This window comes from Polypterus senegalus, chromosome 17 (assembly GCF_016835505.1).
Source record: "Polypterus senegalus isolate Bchr_013 chromosome 17, ASM1683550v1, whole genome shotgun sequence".
Classification (NCBI taxonomy): Eukaryota; Metazoa; Chordata; class Cladistia; order Polypteriformes; family Polypteridae; genus Polypterus; species Polypterus senegalus.
This window is the reverse complement of record NC_053170.1, coordinates 44,705,899-44,727,632: the sequence shown is the minus strand read 5'-3', so window position 1 is coordinate 44,727,632 and position 21,734 is coordinate 44,705,899. Positions and strand designations below refer to the sequence as shown.

At 35.3% G+C, this 21,734-nt stretch overlaps 1 protein-coding gene across 1 annotated transcript in view; it reads right to left on the bottom strand.

Moving 5' to 3' along the window:
• The window catches only part of gnl2 (guanine nucleotide binding protein-like 2 (nucleolar)), a 24,536-nt gene extending 2,802 nt beyond the window's left edge, over positions 1-21,734 (bottom strand). The window contains exons 1-12 of the mRNA XM_039739777.1: positions 21,547-21,734; positions 21,211-21,295; positions 19,245-19,339; positions 16,320-16,459; positions 11,913-12,097; positions 11,507-11,573; positions 10,630-10,788; positions 10,258-10,371; positions 8,967-9,095; positions 7,881-7,985; positions 7,592-7,750; positions 4,697-4,804 (exon numbers count right to left, since the gene is read on the bottom strand). Coding sequence (XP_039595711.1) covers positions 4,697-4,804; positions 7,592-7,750; positions 7,881-7,985; positions 8,967-9,095; positions 10,258-10,371; positions 10,630-10,788; positions 11,507-11,573; positions 11,913-12,097; positions 16,320-16,459; positions 19,245-19,339; positions 21,211-21,295; positions 21,547-21,610 — 1,410 coding nt within the window. The 5' untranslated portion in view covers positions 21,611-21,734. The remainder of the gene's footprint in view (positions 1-4,696; positions 4,805-7,591; positions 7,751-7,880; positions 7,986-8,966; positions 9,096-10,257; positions 10,372-10,629; positions 10,789-11,506; positions 11,574-11,912; positions 12,098-16,319; positions 16,460-19,244; positions 19,340-21,210; positions 21,296-21,546) is intronic.

The following is a 21,734-nucleotide window of genomic DNA, read 5'->3' as shown; positions in this document are numbered from 1 at the left end:
AAAAGGCTGTCAGTTAAAAGTTTTCAGACACCCTCATTTTCCAGTTTTAATTGCAATGTAAACAGTTCAGGTTTTTTCGCTGGACTTGAAATGGTACAAAGATAAGCAGTAAACTGACAGAGGTTAAAAAAAGCTTAGGTTACCAAAAACTGAAAAATAAATTTTCAGAGTTACACAAAAAAGGCCTTTCTCAGGGATAATGGGTCAACAACGTACATCTTTTCTGCAGCAACTGAAGTTAATGAAGCCTTGAAATTTGATGCAAACGATTTCTACATGTCTCGCCATCCTTGAATGATTACTTACAAACTCTGTTCCAATACTGCTTTTATAAAGACAAACTATACTGCTGCACCCTATGAAGTTTTATTTGGACAATATTGCACTGTATAGTGCTATCATGATGGAGATAAAAATGAAATGAACTAAAAAAGACCCTTAAAAGTACTGGTCTTTACTTTAGAGAGACTGCTAAGAAAGACAAGGTTTTAGAAAGCACAGCTTCCTACACAATCAGAAGGAATCTACAACTGAATCACAAGAGATGAGTAATGGGTACCTCACAGGACAACAGCTTCAGGTCCAACTTGGCAAAGGTCAAAGTAAGCAAGTCTTCAATACTTTAATTTTAGCAAACATTGGGACTTTAAAACTGCATAAATTTCAATAATAGCTGAAAAAAATTAGGGTGTTCTAAAACAATTCGTTATTTCAGCAACGCCTTTCTTATTACCACACGAGATGTCAAATCTGCAGCTTCAACTCTTCACAGCTGAAAGTGACACTTGCTTATTTTGACCACTGTTCTGACGCCAGTCAAGTTCTAGACTCATTTCAAGGAAAATTAAAACAAACAGGATGCACCTTACCACTAGTTGGAGTGCCACAGCAAAGGGTCAGAGTACTTGTAGAAATGAGAGACTGCCTGCTTTTACTTTGTCATCATGGGTTATTAAGTGTAGATTGATAAGAAAAAACTGGAAATACAGGTGCCGGTCATAAAATTAGAATATCATGACAAAGTGGATTTATTTCAGTAATTCCATTCAAACAGTGAAACTTGTATATTAGATTTATTCATTACACACAGACAGATGTATTTAAAATGGTTATTTCTTTTAATTTTTATGATTATAACTGACAACTAATGAAAGTCCCAAATTCAGTATCTCAGAATATCAATTAAGACCAATGCAAAAAAAGGATTTTTAGAAATGTTGGGCAACTGAAAGGTATGAACATGAAAAGTATGAGCATGTACAGCACTCAATATTTAGTTGGGGCTCCTTTGGCCTGGATTACTGCAGCAATGCGGCGTAGCATGGAGTCGATCAGTCTGTGGCACTGCTCAGGTGTTATGAGAGCCCATGTTGCTCTGATAGTGGCCTTCAGCTCTTCTGAATTGTTGGGTCTGGCGTATTGCATCTTCCTCTTCACGATACCCCAAAGATTTTCTATGGGGTTAAGGTCAGGCGAGTTTGCTGGCCAATCAAGAACAGAGATACCATGGCCCTTAAACCAGGCACTGGTAGTTTTGGCACTTTGTGCAGGTGCCAGGTCCTGTTGGAAAATGAAATCTGCATCTCCAAAAAGTTTGTCAGCAGCAAGGAAGCATGAAGTGCTCTAAAACTTCCTGGTAGACGGCTGCATTGACCTTGGACCTCAGAAAACACAATGGACCAACACCAGCAGCTGACATGGCACCCCAAACCATCACATTGACTGTGGAAACTTTACACTGGACCTCAAGCAACGTGGATTCTGTGCCTCTCCTCTCTTCCTCCAGACTCTGGGACCTTGATTTCCACAGGAAATGCAAAATTTACTTTCATCAGAGAACATAACTTTGGACCACTCAGCAGCAGTCCAGTCGAGATGCTTCTGACGCGGTCTCTTGTTCAAGAGTGGCTTGACACAAGGAATGCGACAGCTGAACCCATGTCTTGCATATGTCTGTGTGTGGTGGTTCTTGAAGCACTGACTCCAGCTGCAATCTCTTTGTGAATCTCTCCTACAGTTTGGAATGGATTTTGTTTCACAATCCTCTCCAGGGTACAAGCGGTTATCCCTATTGCTTGTACACTTTTTTCTAACACATCTTGTCCTTCCCTTCGCCTCTCTATTAATGTGCTTGGACACAGAGCTCTGTGAACAGCCAGCCTCTTTAGCAATGACCTTTTGTGTCTTGCCCTCCTTGTGCAAGGTGTCAATGGTCGTCTTTTGGACAACTGTCAAGTCAGCAGTCTTCCCCATGATTGTGTAGCCTACAGAACTAGACTGAGAGACCATTTAAAGGCTTTTGCAGGTGTTTGGAGTTAATTAGCTGATTAGAGTGTGGCACTAGGTGTCTTCAATATTGAACATTTTCATAATATTCTAATTTTCCGAGATACTGAATTTGGGACTTTCATTAGTTGTCAGCTATAATCATCAAAATTAAAAGAAATAAACATTTGAAATACATCCGTCTGTGTGTAATGAATGAATCTAATATACAAGTTTCACTTTTTGAGTGGATACTGAAATAAAACAACTTTGTCATGATATTCTAATTTTATGACCGGCACCTGTATATCCATTTAAAGCTAACTCTACAAGATGATAACATGCACAGAAAGTGAACTGGAATGAACACTTTCTGAATTTACTCTGCATATGCGCATACATGTATTTTATACAAGTTATCTACATGTACCTGATTGATCAAGTAGTGAAAACCATTTTTCCAAATGTCCTGTGACTGAGTTAATCTCAAAATTCCAGACCCACCAAAAACATATTTTTGTAAACTTCTATTTACTTTTATTTAACAAGAAAAAAACAAAACCAAAACTGTCAAAGTTTCATAGTTGGACAGGACTATCTTAGTGGCAGGCTTCTACTGTTGTAGATTGTAGAGTGTCCAACTGCAAGTCAGTGGTATCATGGTGCATGCCCTGCCTGCATCCCCTTTTTTGTTGATCTTGTTTATGTTTCATATACAAAAACATATGCAGAAGAATAATGATCAGCTCAACTTACATATCATCAAAATTTGTTTATTGCTAAAAAATTATTATTTCTTGCCATAGAATCACACCATTCTAAAACAGATACTAACACTGTTCAGTCCTTATTTCTATCCATTGTTTTATACAATAAGGTGTACATTTCTATTTAATTGTATTTAAGCACAGCAACATCTTTTGAATTCTTTTAAATTTTTCAATGCTACCTTGTTTAGTCTGTAACTTATAATGATTACATTACCAATTCAATTACTTAAGAAATAAAAACAGTTTCTATCCTTCTCAGTCTGTCATTGGCACGTGCTTGACTTTTTTCCACATAGTCATTTAGCTGGCATATACACTGCCTGGCCAAACAAAAAGTCACCACCATAAAAAAAGGTCACACACTCTAATATTTTGTTGGACCGCCTTTAGCTTTGATTACAGCACACATTTGCTGTGGCATTGTTTCGATAAGCTTCTGCAATGTCACAAGATTTAGTTCCATCCAGTGTTACATTCATTTTTTACCAAGATCTTGCATTGATGATGGTAGAGTCTGACCGCTGCGCAATGCCTTCTCTAGCACATCCCAAAGAATCTCAATGGGGTTAAGGTCTGGACTCTGTGGTGGCCAATCCATGTGTGAAAATGATGTCTCATGCTCCCTGAACCACTGTTCCACAATTTCAGCCCGATGAATCCTGGCATTGTCATCTTGGAATACGCCTGTGCCATCAGGGAAGAAAAAATCCATTGATGGAATAACCTGGTCATTCAGTATATTCAGGTAGTCAGCTGACCTCATTCTTGGAGCACATACTGTTGCTGAACCTAGACCTGACCAACTGCAGCAACCCCCAGATCATAGCACTGCCCCCACAGGCTTCTACAGTAGGCACTAGGCATGATGGGTGCATCACTTCATCTGCCTCTCTTCTTACCCTGATGCGCCCATCACTCTGGAACAGGGTAAATCTGGACTCATCACACCACATGACCTTCTTCCACTGCTCCAGAGTCCAATCTTTATGCTCCCTAGCAAACTGAAGCCTTTTTTTCCGGTTTGCCTCACTGATTAGTGGTTTTCTTACGGCTACACAGCTGTTCAGTCCCAATCCCTTGAGTTTCCTTCACAATGTGCGTGGGGAAATGCTCTTACTTTCACTATTAAACATAGACCTGAGTTCTACTGTTGTTTTTCTTCGATTTGATTTCACCAAACGTTTAAGTGATCGCCAATCACGATCATTCAGGATTTTTTTCCGGTCACATTTCATCCTCGAAGACAATGGGTCCCCACTATCCTTCCAGTTTTTAATAATGCGTTGGACAGTTCTTAACCCAATTTTAGTAGTTTCTGCAATCTCCTTAGACGTTTTCTCTGCTTGATGCATGCCAATGATTTGACCCTTCTCAAACAGACTAACATCTTTTCCACAACCACGAGATGGGTCTTTCGACATGGTTGTTTAAGAAATGAGAAGCAACTCATTGCACCAGTTTGGGTTAAATAACGTGTTGCCAGCTGAAAGATAATCGCCAATGCAGTAATTATCCAATAGGAGGCTCATACCTATTTGCTTAGTTAAATCCAGGTGGCGAATTTTTTTTGGCCAGGCAGTGTATATACAGTATACACACACACATCAAATGGTTAAGGGTGTATTGAAAATCTACATCTTTACTACAGAAAGAAAACATACCTCCAGTTCCATCTCAGCATTCGGTGGCTTAACAAAGTAAGGAATTCTACCTCTTTGCCAATCATTTAGAACCATTTTGGATACTGTGCCCAAATCAGGCTCTCCACCCTATATAAGAAAACAAAATCTTTCTTCAGAAACACATACCAACAACAACATTTATTTATATAGCACATTATGTAGCTCAAAGTGCTTTACAAGATAAAGAAAGAAAAAAGAAAAATATAAAAATAAGATTAGCCAATACTAAGTAACAAAGAATAAAGTCAAGTCTGATGGCTGGGAGGACAGAAAAAAAAAACTCCAGAGTGTTGGGTAAAAAAAAAACCCACAAAATCTGCAGGAGTTCCAAAGCCATAAGACCTCCCAGCCCCCACTGGGCATTCTACATAACATAAATGCCATGATGTTTTGAGTCAATAAATAAATAAAGCATTGCAGTAACTGTAAGACATGAAATTAGCACATTTACTAATGACTGAATAAATTACCAGGACTTTGTTAAATACTACCTACCCAAATTAAACTAAATGATCACACCATCCACACTCTTCCTTCTTGCCTTAATACTTTATTTAACTGAGCTGTAGTTGCCTTTAAAAGAATGACCATTTTAGTCACAAAGCATTCAAAAATCAAGTTACACAACTAAATGCTATGGCTCTGAAATGTAACTTTATATGGATAATTATATAAACCATTTTTAAAACATAAATCACTGCAACTAATTTTTTTGTAATGTTTTGTTTAAAATGAACACTTCAAAACATAAAATATAGGGCAGCATGGCAGTGCAGTGGTAGAGCTGCTTCCTCACAGTAAGGAGACCAAAGGTTCATGTCCCAGATACTACATGTATGGAGTTTGCATGTTCTCCCCAATGCCTGCATGCGTTTCCTCCCACTGTCCAAAGACACGCAGGTTAGGTGGACTCGCGACACTAAACTGTTCCTAGTGTGAGGTCGGGGGGGTGTGTGTAAACCCTGCAATGGACTGTCCAAGGTTTGTTCCTGCCTGCTGGCATAGATGGGCTTCAGCCTCCCAAAAACCTCTAAAACCCTACCCCCCGACCCTATTCTGGACTACATGGGTTAGAAAATTACTTACTAAAAATATATATTTAAAGATTGAAATACTGTAACATTTACAAGTCATGCTGCTTCTAAAAAGTTTTTTAATTGATTCAGGTATTATTCCCATACACTTCTGAATAAAAGTTAATATAACCTGAAAATGTGCTCTGTAATATTCCCATATGGTTATTTTAAATAAGGCCCTTTAAAACTGTCAATACTCAACTTGTTTTTGTTTTGTAACATTTTATTTGAATGAAACAACAATCCATACAAGCAAGTCAAGTTTAACAAACTAGGTTCAAAATGAATCAACCCCCACCCACGAGAAAGACAGCCAGGCTAGGTGAGCAAAACTTTAACAAAAGTAAAAATATGTAAATAAATACATGAGTAAAAATAAATGGAATAAAGAAAAAGAGCGGAGAGAATCTGCTTCCTCAATTTAAGTGCTTATTCTAAAATGTTATTGATTAGATCCTGCCAAGTTTTGTACATATCCTCAAAGTAAGAATTTGATTAATTTCAAATTTTAGATAATATATAACATCAGTTACCCACCGACTTAGAATAGGTGAGTTAGGATTCTTCCAAGTGAGCAAGATAAGTCTATGTGCCAATCGTGTAGTAAAAGCAATTACAGTTTGTTTGTTTGTCCTTCTCCACTTTAAGCCCATCTGGGAGTACCCCAAACATAGCAGTTAGTGATTAGGAGGGATTGCGACACCAAGGCTGTCTGAAAGGCATTTAAAGATTTTGGTCCAGAATGATGTTAATTTGGTGCAGGCCCAAAACATGTGGCCCAAAGAGGCTGGAACCTAATTGCAATGTTCGCTGGTTGGATACTCAACTTTTAAAGAAACACCCAATGTCGGTCAAATTCTTTTCTGAACCCGCTTATTTCAATGCATACTCTTGTTGAGCTGGAGCCCGTACTGTTAGTAGTAAATGCACACAGAAACAAAATGAATAGAGCTTTGGTTCAATGCAGGGCACGTTGGAGCACACCATGCAACTGCAGAGGAATCCATTAACATAACATGTATGTCTTTAACTTTTTTCAGATAGAAAACTTATTAATAAGTTCAGAATGCTGTATGCATTTACAAGAATAGTTACAGCACAAAATAACATTAAATAAAGACAAAAACAGCAAGAAATATGCACATAGAAAATGCAGTATATTTAAATGTGTGTATTTGTTTAAGTATATTCTTAATTAATTTCAAAATAATGGTAATACCAAATAACAAAATTTAAAAATAAATTAAGCTGATGTCAGCAGGCTGAGAATGTGTATGGTTTGTGAAGCCTATGGTCATCAGGAAAAAATAAATGTAAGTCTATGTGATCTTGGTAAAATGGACACACTATCTGTCCCTGCAATGTATTACAATATTTACTAGTGCCCATGACTTTTGCATAATATGAAAAAAGTGATATGGTGCCGATCAGCTTGTATACAGCATGGTGTGTATTGCATATTATAAAATACAGCAGGACTGATTTGTTCAATTCAGGGTCTCTCACTATTTATGCTGACGTCTCCCATTTACTCTGTGGTCATCTTGCAAAAGTAAAGGGGAACAACACCATCAAAGTAACTGCGGCATTAAACAATTTATGTAATATGCATTCTAGTCGAAGATGTCTATCTGAAAATGTAGGAATGGCACTTTGACCAGGTTTTATTCCTGCCTTTTGTCGATTGTTGCCAAGATAGGCTTCAGCTCCCGTGACCTAAAATTGGATTACGTGAGTTTAAGAACGTTACTATTGCACAATATTAATCTTAACACCTCCAAAGTACCCTGTAACAAACCTTTAGAAGTTTTCCAGTCCTAAATGCCAACTTCTCAAGGAAATCCTGAGGAGAATCCCAATAGTCGATTTTGTAAGTTTTTCTAATATACTCTGATTTTGCCCTTTCAAGAACTGCAGGAATGTGATCTTCTGGACTTTTGATTTTCTCCACTTGGACCTCAAGATATCAAACAAAAATATATGAAAAATAATCTCAAATCTGGTTAGAAGTTAAATTACAAACAAAGCATTAACACCATAAACTTGTGAAGTGTTTTACCCCAAGAAAGACTCAAGATTAAACTTACTACTCCTTTTAACACAATTTCCGTCTCTGTATCACCCGATGGATAAACAACTCCTGGGCAATCAATCAAGAAGATGCGCCGCATCAAAGTAATGTACTGCCACACCTAAAAAGTTCAAGAAAATAACTTAAATAAATGAAATATAATGGAGTATTATATTATGAGGAAAAAAAAGTCAATGTTACCATCCATTGTCTGAACTTGCTTGACTATTAAATATGTTATCTTTACAGCATCACTCACCAGTTGAACAGAAATAGAACTGGCTACTCTATTTTCCCAATTTTAATTGAACAGTATCCACTAAATTGTGTTATATTTGAATTTAAATGAAAGTACAATTTTACCTAGTTTTTCAGAATCACAGTACATATGTAACATACTGTTTCCCACATGAGCACCAAAGGGCTCCCCAATCTTGGGTGAGAGGGTGTACGGTTGCCAATGGTCTCCTTTCTTTTTTTCCCCGCAAAGCCCAGGAAACACATCCAGTGAAGTGAACCAAGCTCAACAGTAAGGTCAGAAGAAAGTCATACTCTTTCCGGTCCCAGGGACATAAAAACTGAAACCCTAAGAGAGCAAGGCCATTAACTTGAAAATCCTCTACGAGTGCTGTATAATGGCTGACCCTGCGTTCTGACCCCAAGGGGTATGAGAAAACTAACAAAATTCCTAATGCAACAAATTGCATAAGGTAAAATAAAAGAACCAAAAAAAGGTTGAGATTTCTCGAGAGGACCTCAGAAGGAAGAGAAGGAAGAGGAGCTTGGACAAACGATTACCTGCTACATAAACCAATCACTTTACAATTGTTTCAGATCTTTAAAGGCTGCGATCATTTTTGAAAACATTTTTTGGGACTGTTTTCTGTTGTCATTTTTTCTTTCCGAGTTAAAAAGTAAATGGGGTTATGGGGTGGTACCCCAAATTTTCTCATCTTGCCTGCTTCCAGGGTGCCAGACAAAACCGTTTATACTTTGGGAAATGGATGAAAAAACAGATGGACAATTTTACAATGATTATTTTGAATGTTTGTTTAAATACTCACTTTAATCACTGATGTTTACATCTAACTAAATGACTTACCTTTGTTTCCCCAGCAATAGGGGCCACATTACAGACTTTCTTGGAACGCAGAGTGTTTATTATAGAACTCTTGCCAACATTTGGGTAACCAATGAAACCAACACTGATCTGTTTCTTGTCTGTATGTAACTGTTAAAAAAAACAAGAATTCAGATATAACAGTATAACTGTATTCATTTAATAATCATTAAACAAAATAAGCATTTTTACATATTGCTGAATGAATTTAAAATCAAGAACTGCAGCTGTTACATTAATTCACATAAAGCGTAAACACTTTCACCATTAAAGAGCAGGTGAAGTAAATACGTAAATTATGCTTCCCTAGAAAATCAATATACTTTTAAAGTAGCTTGCATTAGCCAGTTATTTCTACAGGTTAAAGAATTCATTTATTTTAAAGATCAGATGCCTAACCCTCTTCCCAAAAGCATAATGGAAAATATACAACTAAAATCCACAATTGCAATTTTATCATGTTTAAAGGGATCTTTTAATTAACGGTGAATACTTAATCTTTGTATTCTTTCTCTTGGGCTATAACTCCCATTTTCTGTGTTACACGAGCAAGTGGCACCAATTTATTCAATATACTGCTTCATTCATTGTTTTATCCAACATGCATTGTGCTTGGTCTACTAGCATTTATGAAATAGCTTAACACAAAAATAATCCATTTGCTACTACCATAGTTTTCATGTATTTGTGCTAGACAATTCTCATGACTTGTATGTCAGTTTGGCAAACTACATAACATGTTTTTGTTCTTCTTTAACTTAGCAACTTTGATTACTTCAACTAGTAGAAACCAACCGCTCATTTACTGTATTAGAATGCATTACTGACTAAGGTTTAAAAGGAAGTAAATGCTTTGTAAGGAAAGTGTTCATAATTTAAAATTTACCCTGGTTGTTGGAGACCCTGGGTTAGAGAATAATTGCCAGTCATCTGCCACCTTAATAAGGCAGATTTATCTATGCTTTTACTTTAAGTAATGCTCATATACTGTATCTTTAATATGTAAGGAAATGTTTCTCACATTTTACCTATGGACTTAGATAAGCCAATTAATAAGAGTCCACACAATGAATTTGTCACTATTTTCGCAAAACAAAAATGACAAAAAAACAATAATGGAAATTTTCATACAAAAAATAATTATCACACAGTATTTGAATTAAATGTAAAGAAAGAGGAAAAAAAACAGTATTCCCCAAACCTCAACAAAGTAAAAAATAGTGCCTACACTTGTCTATTTATAGATTACAAATAATAGCACCATTACGATTACCTTTCCAAACTGCCTTAAAAGCTGAATAAGGGCTCCTTTTCCAAATGAATTAGTGAGACTGGCATGAAATGCAAGTGTAGGATATTCTTGAGAAAGAATTGCAACCCATCGTTTCTGTAAAATACGTAATAGCAAAAGTTGACATTCAAAGTACTGTATGTGAGGCGACCACAAAAATTTGTATATAATTAAAATGGTGGCAAAGGGATAGAACAGTAATTGAGGTACTGTATATAAAATATAGTTATAAGAGACTTGTATTGTTGGTAAAAGCAGAAAAGCTTGTGAAATTATCTGAAAAATAACAGAAAACTCTAACTTTAGGAAGTGCAACAATTTTCAAAACATACAAAAAGATGAAAGCTTTCTTACAGTAACCCAGGTGGGGACTAAGTCACACTTATTAAGCACAAAGATGAGATGTTTCCAAGGCTTTTCCTTTTTCAAGTATGTTTCAATGCTGCGTGATCGTGTTCCCATTGGATCTCTGGCATCTAACACTTGAAGCACAACATCAGATGAATCCAACACCTTCAAAACATTATAATAACTTTTATTATCTTACTGTAACTTTCAATTTTCAAGTTACGTTGCATATGTAAACTGCCCTGTTTGAGTAGTTATATGTCCACATAAAGACATTTTTAACTTCAAAACACAAGACATAATCGTGGCACAAAAGACAAGATTTCATACTTGTATGCTTATGTAACTCCTTATTGACTTAAACAGTATTTAAGCTAAAAATGCTTTATATAGAGAATTTTGAGTAAACACTCTATCTTCATTGGGAATTAGTTTAGCTTGCTTTTCTATATCAAGAACATTCACTTTTGCACTCATGGGTACTCTAAAGCAAGTAACATATACTTGGCCATGTGCAAAAACAGGCAGCAATAAATAAATAACCAAAATATCTAAAACCTGCTGACACACAAAGACAGAGGAAATGGCACACATTCTTGTATGATTAAATATAGTAGGAAAATGGATTGCTGCATTATGGATATAAAAACATATCTATATAAGCCTTAAAGTCTGTATTCTTTATGTTTGTTGTCCAAATTAAGAGTTTCTGGTGTGTGTTTAATATTATCTACACATATACTGGATTCATTTTCACAAGCTGCATAGCTTATTCTATGGACTGCTTGGGAATATACACACAAGATTCAAGTTTGAATCTAAATGTAAAGTGTCATCTGTGAGCTTTACATAGATCCAAGGGGAATTAAACAAGTGTACTTACTTTATAAAGTTCACCCCAGATTCTTTTTGATTGACCTTTCTTGTAAATATCCTCCTGGGCTTCATTCCTAAGTTACATACATAACTTTTAGAGTTCAATTCTATTTTATACATTAATATTTACCCTTCTCTGAAACATTTAATCAGTTTCTACTAAAATGAAGGAATGTATCTACCCACATGTGCTTTACAACTTATTCTGCAACTGAGGACTTCAACAACAACAACAAAAAAAGTTTTCTCTTGTACTTATTTAATTGTTATTAGGCCATGCAATATGCTTTTCCAACTGCTATTCCAAAATTTTCAAAGACAAAATAAGAAAAAATAAATTTCCTGTATTCTAGCATGAGAAAGATGCATATTTGAGCAGACTTTGCACACAAAAATAGCAGAAAGAGTCATACCGTACTCCACTGTCCTCTGTAACAAGATCCCGATCCTTGTGCTCGCTATATTTTTCAGCTGATGCCTCAGCTTTTTCCAAAAGATCATGCACATCCTCTGCCAAGATATTGGGTCTTTTCCTTTGAGCTTTTGGACCAAATGTTATTTCAAAAGTCTCAGTGTCTAGAATGTGTACCTTGGAATTCTGTGGATTTTAAAGAAACTGGTTTAGAACTCTAATTTCAACAAGATTTTTTAAATGTTTATTGTTCATTTTTAAACAACATAGCAAAAGGGTCTATAGTTTTTCTTTTTGTAAGAGCCAAGAAAAAACAATAATAAAAATGTTCCATGTAAGCATAATTTGCCGTTTCTTCCTTAAATCATAACAATACAATGTTAAGATAAAATATAATATTGAAACATATAATATAACCCATCCTTTGGCAAATCAGGTTTCTGGGAAGAAACAGAAATAATGACAAGCAAGCTAAATTTTAAAAGTAGGGTCTGATATTTTGAAAAACCACAAACCTACAACATAATTTTTGCCAAGTCTGCCAACAAGACAGTGTTCCACTACCCATTCTGTTCAGGACTACTTATATTTCATCATGCTTACATAAATGAGGTTTTTTAAATGTAAAGTAAACTGCCAAGTTGTTTTGTGAAGTTTTCATTTCACATTTCTCTTTGTCATTAGCATGAATTTTGGTCTCTGAGTTAGTCCACTTTCTTAATTTAATTAAAATACACAGAAAATTACATCTAACAACTTTGGGTAGGACATTTAATGATTTTCAGAATGCTGCATATTTTCAATTTCATACTAGAGACTGCATAATTTCTTCCTTAATTATACACTATATGTTATACAGTATTTGACCCCCCCAGTCAATCTCAAAGCAGTAAGGTGGCACAGTGGTTAGCACTATTGCCTCCCAATTTTAAAGACCTGGGTTTAAACGATAGCCTAATAACTGCCTGCATGATTTCTCTCTATACTTCAATTTGCTCCAGCACCAAAAATGCAGAACTATTATTATTTCTCATTTTTTATTTCTGAATTGTCTCAGCATGGGTAAAACACATGAAAAAGCCCACTAAAGAATTTGCAATCTTTGTATCTGGATATTAATTTAAAAAGTTAACTTTTTCTGCAAGGTTGAGAGGTGTCATTGTCCTGGAGGATAACAATAGAGTAAAGCACTCTGCTCACTTGCATTAATAGTCTTCCTCATGTTTTGAAACAACTGAAAGATGTTCTGTCAAATTTAGATGTATGCTCTTCCCTGACATTTTATAGTCTTTGTTATAATGCTGTCAAGCAATGCTCTCCCCCTCCTACATTGCATCTGGAAAGTACTCACATCACTTTTTCCACATTTTGTTATGTCACAGCCTTATTCCAAAATGGATTAAATTAATTTTTTCCCCTCAGAATTCTACACACAACACCCCATAATGACAAAGTGAAAAACGTTTACTTGAGGTTTTTGCAAATTTATTAAAAATAAAAAAAAACTGAGAAATCACATGTACATAAGTATTCACAGCCTTTGCTCAATACTTTGTCGATGCACCTTTGGCAGCAATTACAGCCTCAAGTCTTTTTGAATACGATGCCCCAAGCATCAAGAGCGCTCTGGAGCAGGTTTTCATCCAGTCTCTGTACATTGTTGCAGTCATCTTTCCCTTTATCCTGACTAGTCTCCCAGTTCCTGCCACTGAAAAACATCCCCACAGCATGATGCTGCCACCACCATGCTTCACTGTAGGGATGGTATTGGCCTGGTGATGAGCGGTGCCTGGTTTCCTCCAAACGTGACACCTGGCATTCACACCAAAGAGTTCAATCTTTTCTCATCAGACCAGAGAATTTTGTTTCTCATGGTCTGAGAGTCCTTCAGATGCCTTTTGGCAAACTCCAGGCGGGCTGCCATGTGCCTTTTACTAAGGAGTGGCTTCCGTCTGGCCACTCTACCATACAGGCCTAATTGGTGGATTGCTGCAGAGATGGTTGTCCTTCTGGAAGGTTCTCCTCTCTCCACAGAGGACCTCTGGAGCTCTGACAGAGTGACCATCGGGTTCTTGGTCACCTCCCTGACTAAGGCCCTTCTCCCCCGATCGCTCAGTTTAGATGGCCAGCCAGCTCTAGGAAGAGTCCTGATGGTTTCGAACTTCTTCCACTTATGGATGATGGAGGCCACTGTGCTCATTGGGACCTTCAAAGCAGCAGAAATTTTTCTGTAACCTTCCCCAGATTTGTGCCTCGAGACAATCCTATCTTGGAGGTCTACAGACAATTCCTTTGACTTCATGCTTGGTTTGTGCTCAGACATGAACTGTCAACTGTGGGACCTTCTATAGACAGGTGTGTGCCTTTCCAAATCATGTCCAGTCAGCTGAATTTACCACAGGTGGACTCCAATTAAGCTGCAGAAACATCTCAAGGATGATCAGGGGAAACAGGATGCACCTGAGCTCAATTTTGAGCTTCATGGCAAAGGCTGTGAATACTTAATTACATGTGCTTTCTCAATTTTTTTATTTTTAATAAATTAGCAAAAATCTCAAGTAAACTTTTTTCACGTTGACATTATGGGGTGTTCTTTGTAGAATTCTAAGGAAAAAAAATGAATTTAATCCATTTTGGAATAAGGCCGTAACATAACAAAATGTGGAAAAAGTGATGCGCTGTGAATACTTTCCAGATGCACTGTAGAAATACTTAGTAGTTGGTCCGTTGATATATAGTTAGTCATGTGCCTTTGCAGATTATAAAGCAGTTACTAACAAATGCGTGAACAGATTTGAGAATAATTGGTGAAATATAGCTATTCATCCAGTTACACATGCTTGCCCGATGCAAAAAATCTTAGCATCACTCCAGAAACTGGCAGCACAGCGATTAAAGTTGATGCCTCACAGCTCAAATTCCATCCCTGTGAAAGTTGCTGATTCTCCTTGTGCCTATACTATTTATACAGAAACTCTGGTTTCCTTCCCAAATCCCCAAAACCATGCAGGTTAAGTCAAGTTAAAAGTAAGTCTTGTTTGAGTAACTATGTACTGCAATGGACTGCAATTAAAGAAAGCAGCTTTAAAGCACAGAAATTAAACTTCTAAGATTTTTTTTTTTTTAAGTTAATAACATCAAAAATAAAAGTTCTTTTCACAAGTGTAATCTTGAATTTTCTATTCTTATATGTTGGTATTAACTTTATATTTGAATCAAATCCCACAAGTAAAATTTACTCTGTTTTAAAAGTTATATCTGTTTTTTGTTTGCATACTGTGTAAAGGCAAAATCTCCATTTCAGATTTGCAGATCAACACAATGTTTCCATCTAAGAGAATAACCTAACCAAGATTAATTAAAATAAAGATGTCTTAATTTAAAGAAATCCACTTGGATAAAGGTATGGTATCAAGCCATACTTCAACACATATGTAAGACTTACAAATATAGAAAATACAGTAAATAATGTTAAATCAGTATTATGATGCAACTTAGAATTACTCAGATTTCCTTTTGTTCAAAGTATTTTATGATCAATTGGTACTATACTGTCACTGTTACTTTTGAGTAATCAAGTTCTTCTCATATACTATACACACACCCTTACATTTTGTAGACCCACTTAGCCCATTTTAAGCTTGTGGGGATTCCTAGCCTTTCAAGGTAATACTGAGCACAAGGCAAGAAAACAAACACTGGATGAGTGTCAATTCATTTCACGGGCACATAGACCCTTAATCACTCATCCAGGTCATCACACAGCAAACCCTTGTGCATAAACACATTCAAACTTAATGGGAAAACGTAACCAATTAGCCTTGTACTGTATGTATGCCTTTTTAAATTTGCAACAAAAGTGGAGTAGTCAGAGAAAATACCTACAGACAAGGGCATGATGCATAAACATTTCATAGACAACTACAAAGCTGGACATTGAAACCAGGATAAGCAGAGCTTAACACTGCAACAATACTCTTTTTCATAAAAACAATGTTAAATATTGAATTACACCAAATGAGAAATGTTTAGATAAAGGCATTAAACAAATAATTGATGTAACTGAACGAGAACAGACTGATAAATATGTTTAGGGAAATCGTTAAGAATTCATTCACTAAACATGTTTTTGTTTCCTTAGCTACTGTAAAGTATTTAATTTTGATAAATGTACAACATTGTATAACTATAAAAGGAGTACTAATATTTTGTCAGTTGTGTTCTTTAAATTAACTTCATGGTACAGGTAATAATCCTTTGAAAATATCCAAAGATATACTTTAAAAACAAATTTTAAAATTGAGTGTTTGAAACATTGCTGAATTATATTAGCAGAACGGTTTAGATTTTAGTAACCCAATTCAGTGGAACCTGTCTTCTGAAAAGCCAGAAATGTTTCAGATCTTACATGAGACTTGGCCCTATCGTGTAACAGGGACATTGGCAGTTTGCTTCTCTTCATTATTACTCTGTACGGATCCTTCTTTACTTGATCCATCTCCTCTTGAAACGTCTGCAGAGAGGACTGCTTGATCACACGTGTGTTAGCTGTAGGAAAATTACATGTAACAAAAGTTATAACTTACTCTACAATTTTTCACACAATTATACATTTGTACTCAAAAGATCCATTCTTTGCAATGTTCAATATTAGTAATATTTTTAATTTCACATTTATCAACTTTTCTAGGGGTTGTCTGTGTGATCAAGCAGAGTAAGTTCAAAATAAGAAATAATTCAGTTTACAATTGTAGAATGCTAGCACTTTATAAGATCATTAAAAAATATGAACCATTTGTAAGTTTTTACAATACCATATCAATAAAATTCCATTACCTATGTGAGATCAAGTATCAGAAATGTTTAGACCACCACAAATTCAAGTGTAATGTTTTCATTGAACAATAAAAGCTACATTCAATGCTTAACATTAACATAATACTAATAAGCAACACAAGTAGCAAATAAACGGTACAACCTTAACAGACAATTTGCAACTACAATATTTGTGAAAAAAATAAAATTATTTCAACTAACGATGAGGATAATTCAAGAAATACCTGAATTAACCAAAGAATTATTGTTTTTCTTATGGAGGGCTTATAAAAGATCTGGGACATCATTTTTGTCCTGTGTCCATACAAGAATACAGTATACACTACATATAGTCGACACACATGTATTTTTCTCAAAAATGTAAGTTTTACAAGCTTGTATAATTTTATTTTTTTAGATAAATTAAACCGAAACTCTTATAGATGTACTTGAAAATGGAGCTATAAATGGTATTTAAAAACAAAAGTTGCATCAAAAGATATATTCTTAAAGAGTGTTTTGCCTTTTTCACTGAAAATGAAAAAGAAAGAAGTTGTGCTTTGGTGTGCAATGCTTACACAAACTGTAAAACACAATATGATTTGAAGTCTATGATTTAAAGCAAGAAAAATTTACCCAAAAAAAAAATCACCTAATTGAAACTACAGTATGTATCAAGTTTCTAAAGTCTTTGATTCAAAATAATACATTCAAACAAAAAAATCTGAAGATTTGAGTCAAAAAATTTAATAAAGAAACTAGCACTCAAAAGTTTATAATGCAAAAATGAAAATTTAACAAGCTTGGATATCAGAAGGAAAAAAATAACTATTTTGTGCTGCTTTTTTGTCTGTTTCTTTAGATCATGCTGTTGAATCTATTATTTGTGATACATTAGCAGAACAGCTTCACCATATGTGATTGATGAATTGGTGAATATTAATACTTTATTTTTTGGAGCCACTTTTTGTAAAGCAGGAACCAGCCCTAACTGTGCTTCCATTGTAGCATCTGTTAATTTTACAAACACACACCAGGCCAATGTCGATTAGACAATAAACCTTAAAAGTATGTATATCTTAGAAAGATGGTGTACCCAGAGAAATTTTGCAGAGACAATGGAAGAATGTGGTAATGTGTATAAATGTATCTACAGCTGTAAAAATTGGTGACAATATCTTTTAGCAAACCATTTTACTAATTTACAGCTGTGCTAATAAAGCATTTCCATGTAGTACTAATCTTAAAGGCTTGGGTCCTCATTCCTTTCGTAAATGATTATTTTATGGAGGACTACCCAAAAGCTCAAGGAATGTTAAGAGTAAAACAAATAAAACAACAAAGATACTGACAAAATTTTATAAAATGTCAATAAAAGGAAAACTAGAGAAATTATCAAGAAAATTAATCATATTTCATACTATTTTAATGTTATGTTTTCTTACTTCCCACAATTTTGAAAATTAAAGTGGAATGACTAAAGAACAATAAAATTATTAATATAGATGTGGTTGAAAATGTACAGCCACCGATGAAGGTAGCTACGATACTCTCAAAAAGTACACAACAGTTGTCTGCAGAAAGTGGTATCAGCAGATCTAGTATCAGGCACATTTTGAAAGCAAATAAATGGCATCCATACAAACTGCATATGGCACAGCATATGAGTGAAGACGACCTGGATAGACGGATGGAATTCTGTGAATGGACATTAAGCAAATTGAACGAGGATGCAAACATTTCAACCAACATCTTGTTTACTGATGAAACAAATTTTTACATCAGTGGAGAGGTTAATTGGTAAAAAGTACGCGATTGGAGCAATGCTAAACCTCACTGGATGAGTCCACGAAGATGGAAGGTGCTGGTAAATTGATGGTGTGGGACGAGATATGGGATGACAGAATTATTGGACCAATTTTTGTCGATGAAAATCTTAAAATGTTGCAAGTAGAGATTTTTCCATCCCTGCTAAATGAGGATGGTAACTTCCCAGTTTACTTCTAGCAAGATGGAGTTCCATCTCATTATGGTATTCACATGTGTCAATGGTTAGATCAGTAGTTTCTGGATTTTTGGATTGGTCGCAGTGGTCCTGTGGAGTGGCCTCCCAGATCTCACCCTACTTGATTTTTATCTTTGTGGGCATTTGAAGGCCATGATGTATCAGAAAAAGATACGAAACATAAATCATCTTAGGGAACGTATCACCAACGACATTACAAACGTAACTCCAGCTAAACTAATACGTGTTCACCAGCAGTGGCGGACATGTATTGAAATGTGTTTTCAAAACAATGGCAGTCATGTAGAGCATATTATATAAATAAAAATGTTTTTTCATAAAAAAAAAAAAAAATTTTTCTTATGTATGGAAAGTTATGGCCCCCCTTGTATTATAGTCATGAATGAGGAGAATGACGTTGAACCAAAAACACTACAACAGGATGACAAAACTTGCAATAGCAACATAATTTAAAGTTTGCATCATTAGTTTAAAAAGGTGTGCAAATCTTACCAAACCATTTAATATTTGGTTCCACTCTTGCTACTGTTCCAGGTGTCACCGTTGACTGGTACTGTAGTGGTCTTATCACTTGACCCCTTTTGTTCCTTAAAATAAATTGAAATATGTTAATCTAACCATTTATTTTGGTTCTCCTACCTTATCTTTGAAGACACATTTTGCTGTAAAATCACTGCTTTATCTAATTTCATTCCAGAATTTTGAATCTGAAGCACTTTCATTGATGTTGGGAATTAAGTTTTGTTACCTTACTTAATCAGGTTTGAAATTTATAGAAACGTTTGTAATTCAAAAAGACATACAGTAAATAGTACACTAAATAAACAATAACATACCAAAAGTAGAATTCACTTACAAAGTACACATTAACAACATCATACAAACTTATATTGGGGATTCCAACAAGTTTATAACAAAGCAGTTTTCATCAATCTTTTTTATAGCATCTTTCAAAATGGACAAAAGGATGATGTAGTGGCAAATGCTACTAACTCACAGACACAGCATCTTCACTTTAAACCTTATGCTCAGTTGCTACCTGCATGCAGTCTGAACTTTCTCTTAAAGACTGCACAGGTTTTCCTCCCACATCCTACAAATGCATGTGTTAGGTTAACTGGCAACTTTTTAATGGAAGTAGCAAACTGGTGGCTATAAAGAATGGCAAAGTGACCTGTGGTGATGTGTTTACAGCAAGTATTAAAAAAATTAAAAAAAAAGCATTTGCTAAAATACTACCAGAAAGAAAAAGATGAGCAATGACACCTGTTGAGCGTCAAGCACATAGTTGGGTATCTTTGTCACCATGCATAAAAATTTGTACTAACCTGACAAGGATCTTATTCCACAACACACAGTACATATGTGTTCACATTTCATAATCAAGTGTAACTATTGAGTTTATTGATCATTAAACCTTGAAATTTAGTAAAAAATGAATAAAGGACAAAAGTGAATTGTGGTCTTGCTTACAGCAAAGTTGCAAAACCAAGTGATAACCACCAAAATGGTAGAAATAAAAAGAAGAGCAGCGACAACTGATGAGCGTTAACCATATCAGAGGTGATTAAATGATGAAGAACGAGAAAAGAATAAGAAGAGAAAACACTCAACCACATCGACAAGCAAAAACTAAATCCCGAATATAGAGCAGCAGACAAACAAATGGCCAACAGGTATGCAAGACAAAGTCCAGGATACAAACTGCAAAAGCAGACCAGAGACAGAAATGCATTGTGACAGTCAAGGGCATCAAATACCTGAAACTTCCCACCATAGGAAACCATCGGTTTTACATCCTTCGTTCAAGGTTTCTTTGATGACCACCACTACTTGGCAAAGTTACTGTACATTAGTGATGTAATCAACGTCAAGCTATATTTTTTACGTTGACACAAAAAAGTGTGTTGCAAAAATTTAAACGTTAAACTAGCCCTAGATGGGCTACCAGAGGTAATAAAATATATTATGACCACTAGAGGAACTGAAAGAAGTAATTATTTAGAAAACATTACAAGTATCAACTGGTTACCTTTAACTTGGCTTTAAATTTATACTTTATTTTAGATTGATAGGACATTGGGTCCATAGATTTACAATCACTATGATGAAAACTCTTATCACTTGAAGTTTTAAAACTTTAGTATAAATATTTTGTTCGAGTGTAAAATGGCAATTTTTTTTTTAATTTATATTTGAAAATTGTTAATCTTTGGAAGCTTTATTTGAATTCGTTATAAATAATCAGGGAAGACATTGGTACTATCTTTGCGCAGGTCAATATTGCATACATCAAACATTTTTATAAGAAGCACAATTAAATGCATGTCAATTTAATTGACACTTCCCTTATGTAAAAATCACTCTTCATAACAAACGTCAAGAGGGGCGAATGCAGAGGTGTCTTTATTAGTGTTCCACTATACTCGCAAATATTTACTGACAGTCTGCTCCATACCTCCGCTCCTTCTGTCTGTACATATTTAACCTCTTGATTGTTGCACGATCTCTCATATTGTTGCCTCCAGCTCCCTTGGGTCGATCTTAAATCAATTAAAACATTTCATAATGAAAACATTTCATGAATGATTACTATATGAGAACTAAGAATACAACATAGTACAAAATAAAAAGACTCGATTGGTCTCATATTAACAGGAGGATAAAACGCTTCTTTTAAAAGCAATGTAGAACGTATTGTCATCTTGGACACACAAATATATTTCTCACAGGCTTTCTAATTTCCCATTACATTAAAGTCCACATTCGTATCAAAAAGTATTAGAATGATCACCTGGGTTGGTGCTGGAGGTCGAAGGGTTAATTGTACTTTTCCCTTTAAACCGTGGCTTCACCATTTTTAAACAGATTTTTCAAAAACCCTGAGAAAAAACGACTATCTGCTCAATACGTTTAACTTGTTCTTCGGCGATCTTGGTTCCAAGTAATCCACGTGGTGTATGGACACTGAGGGCAGGAAGA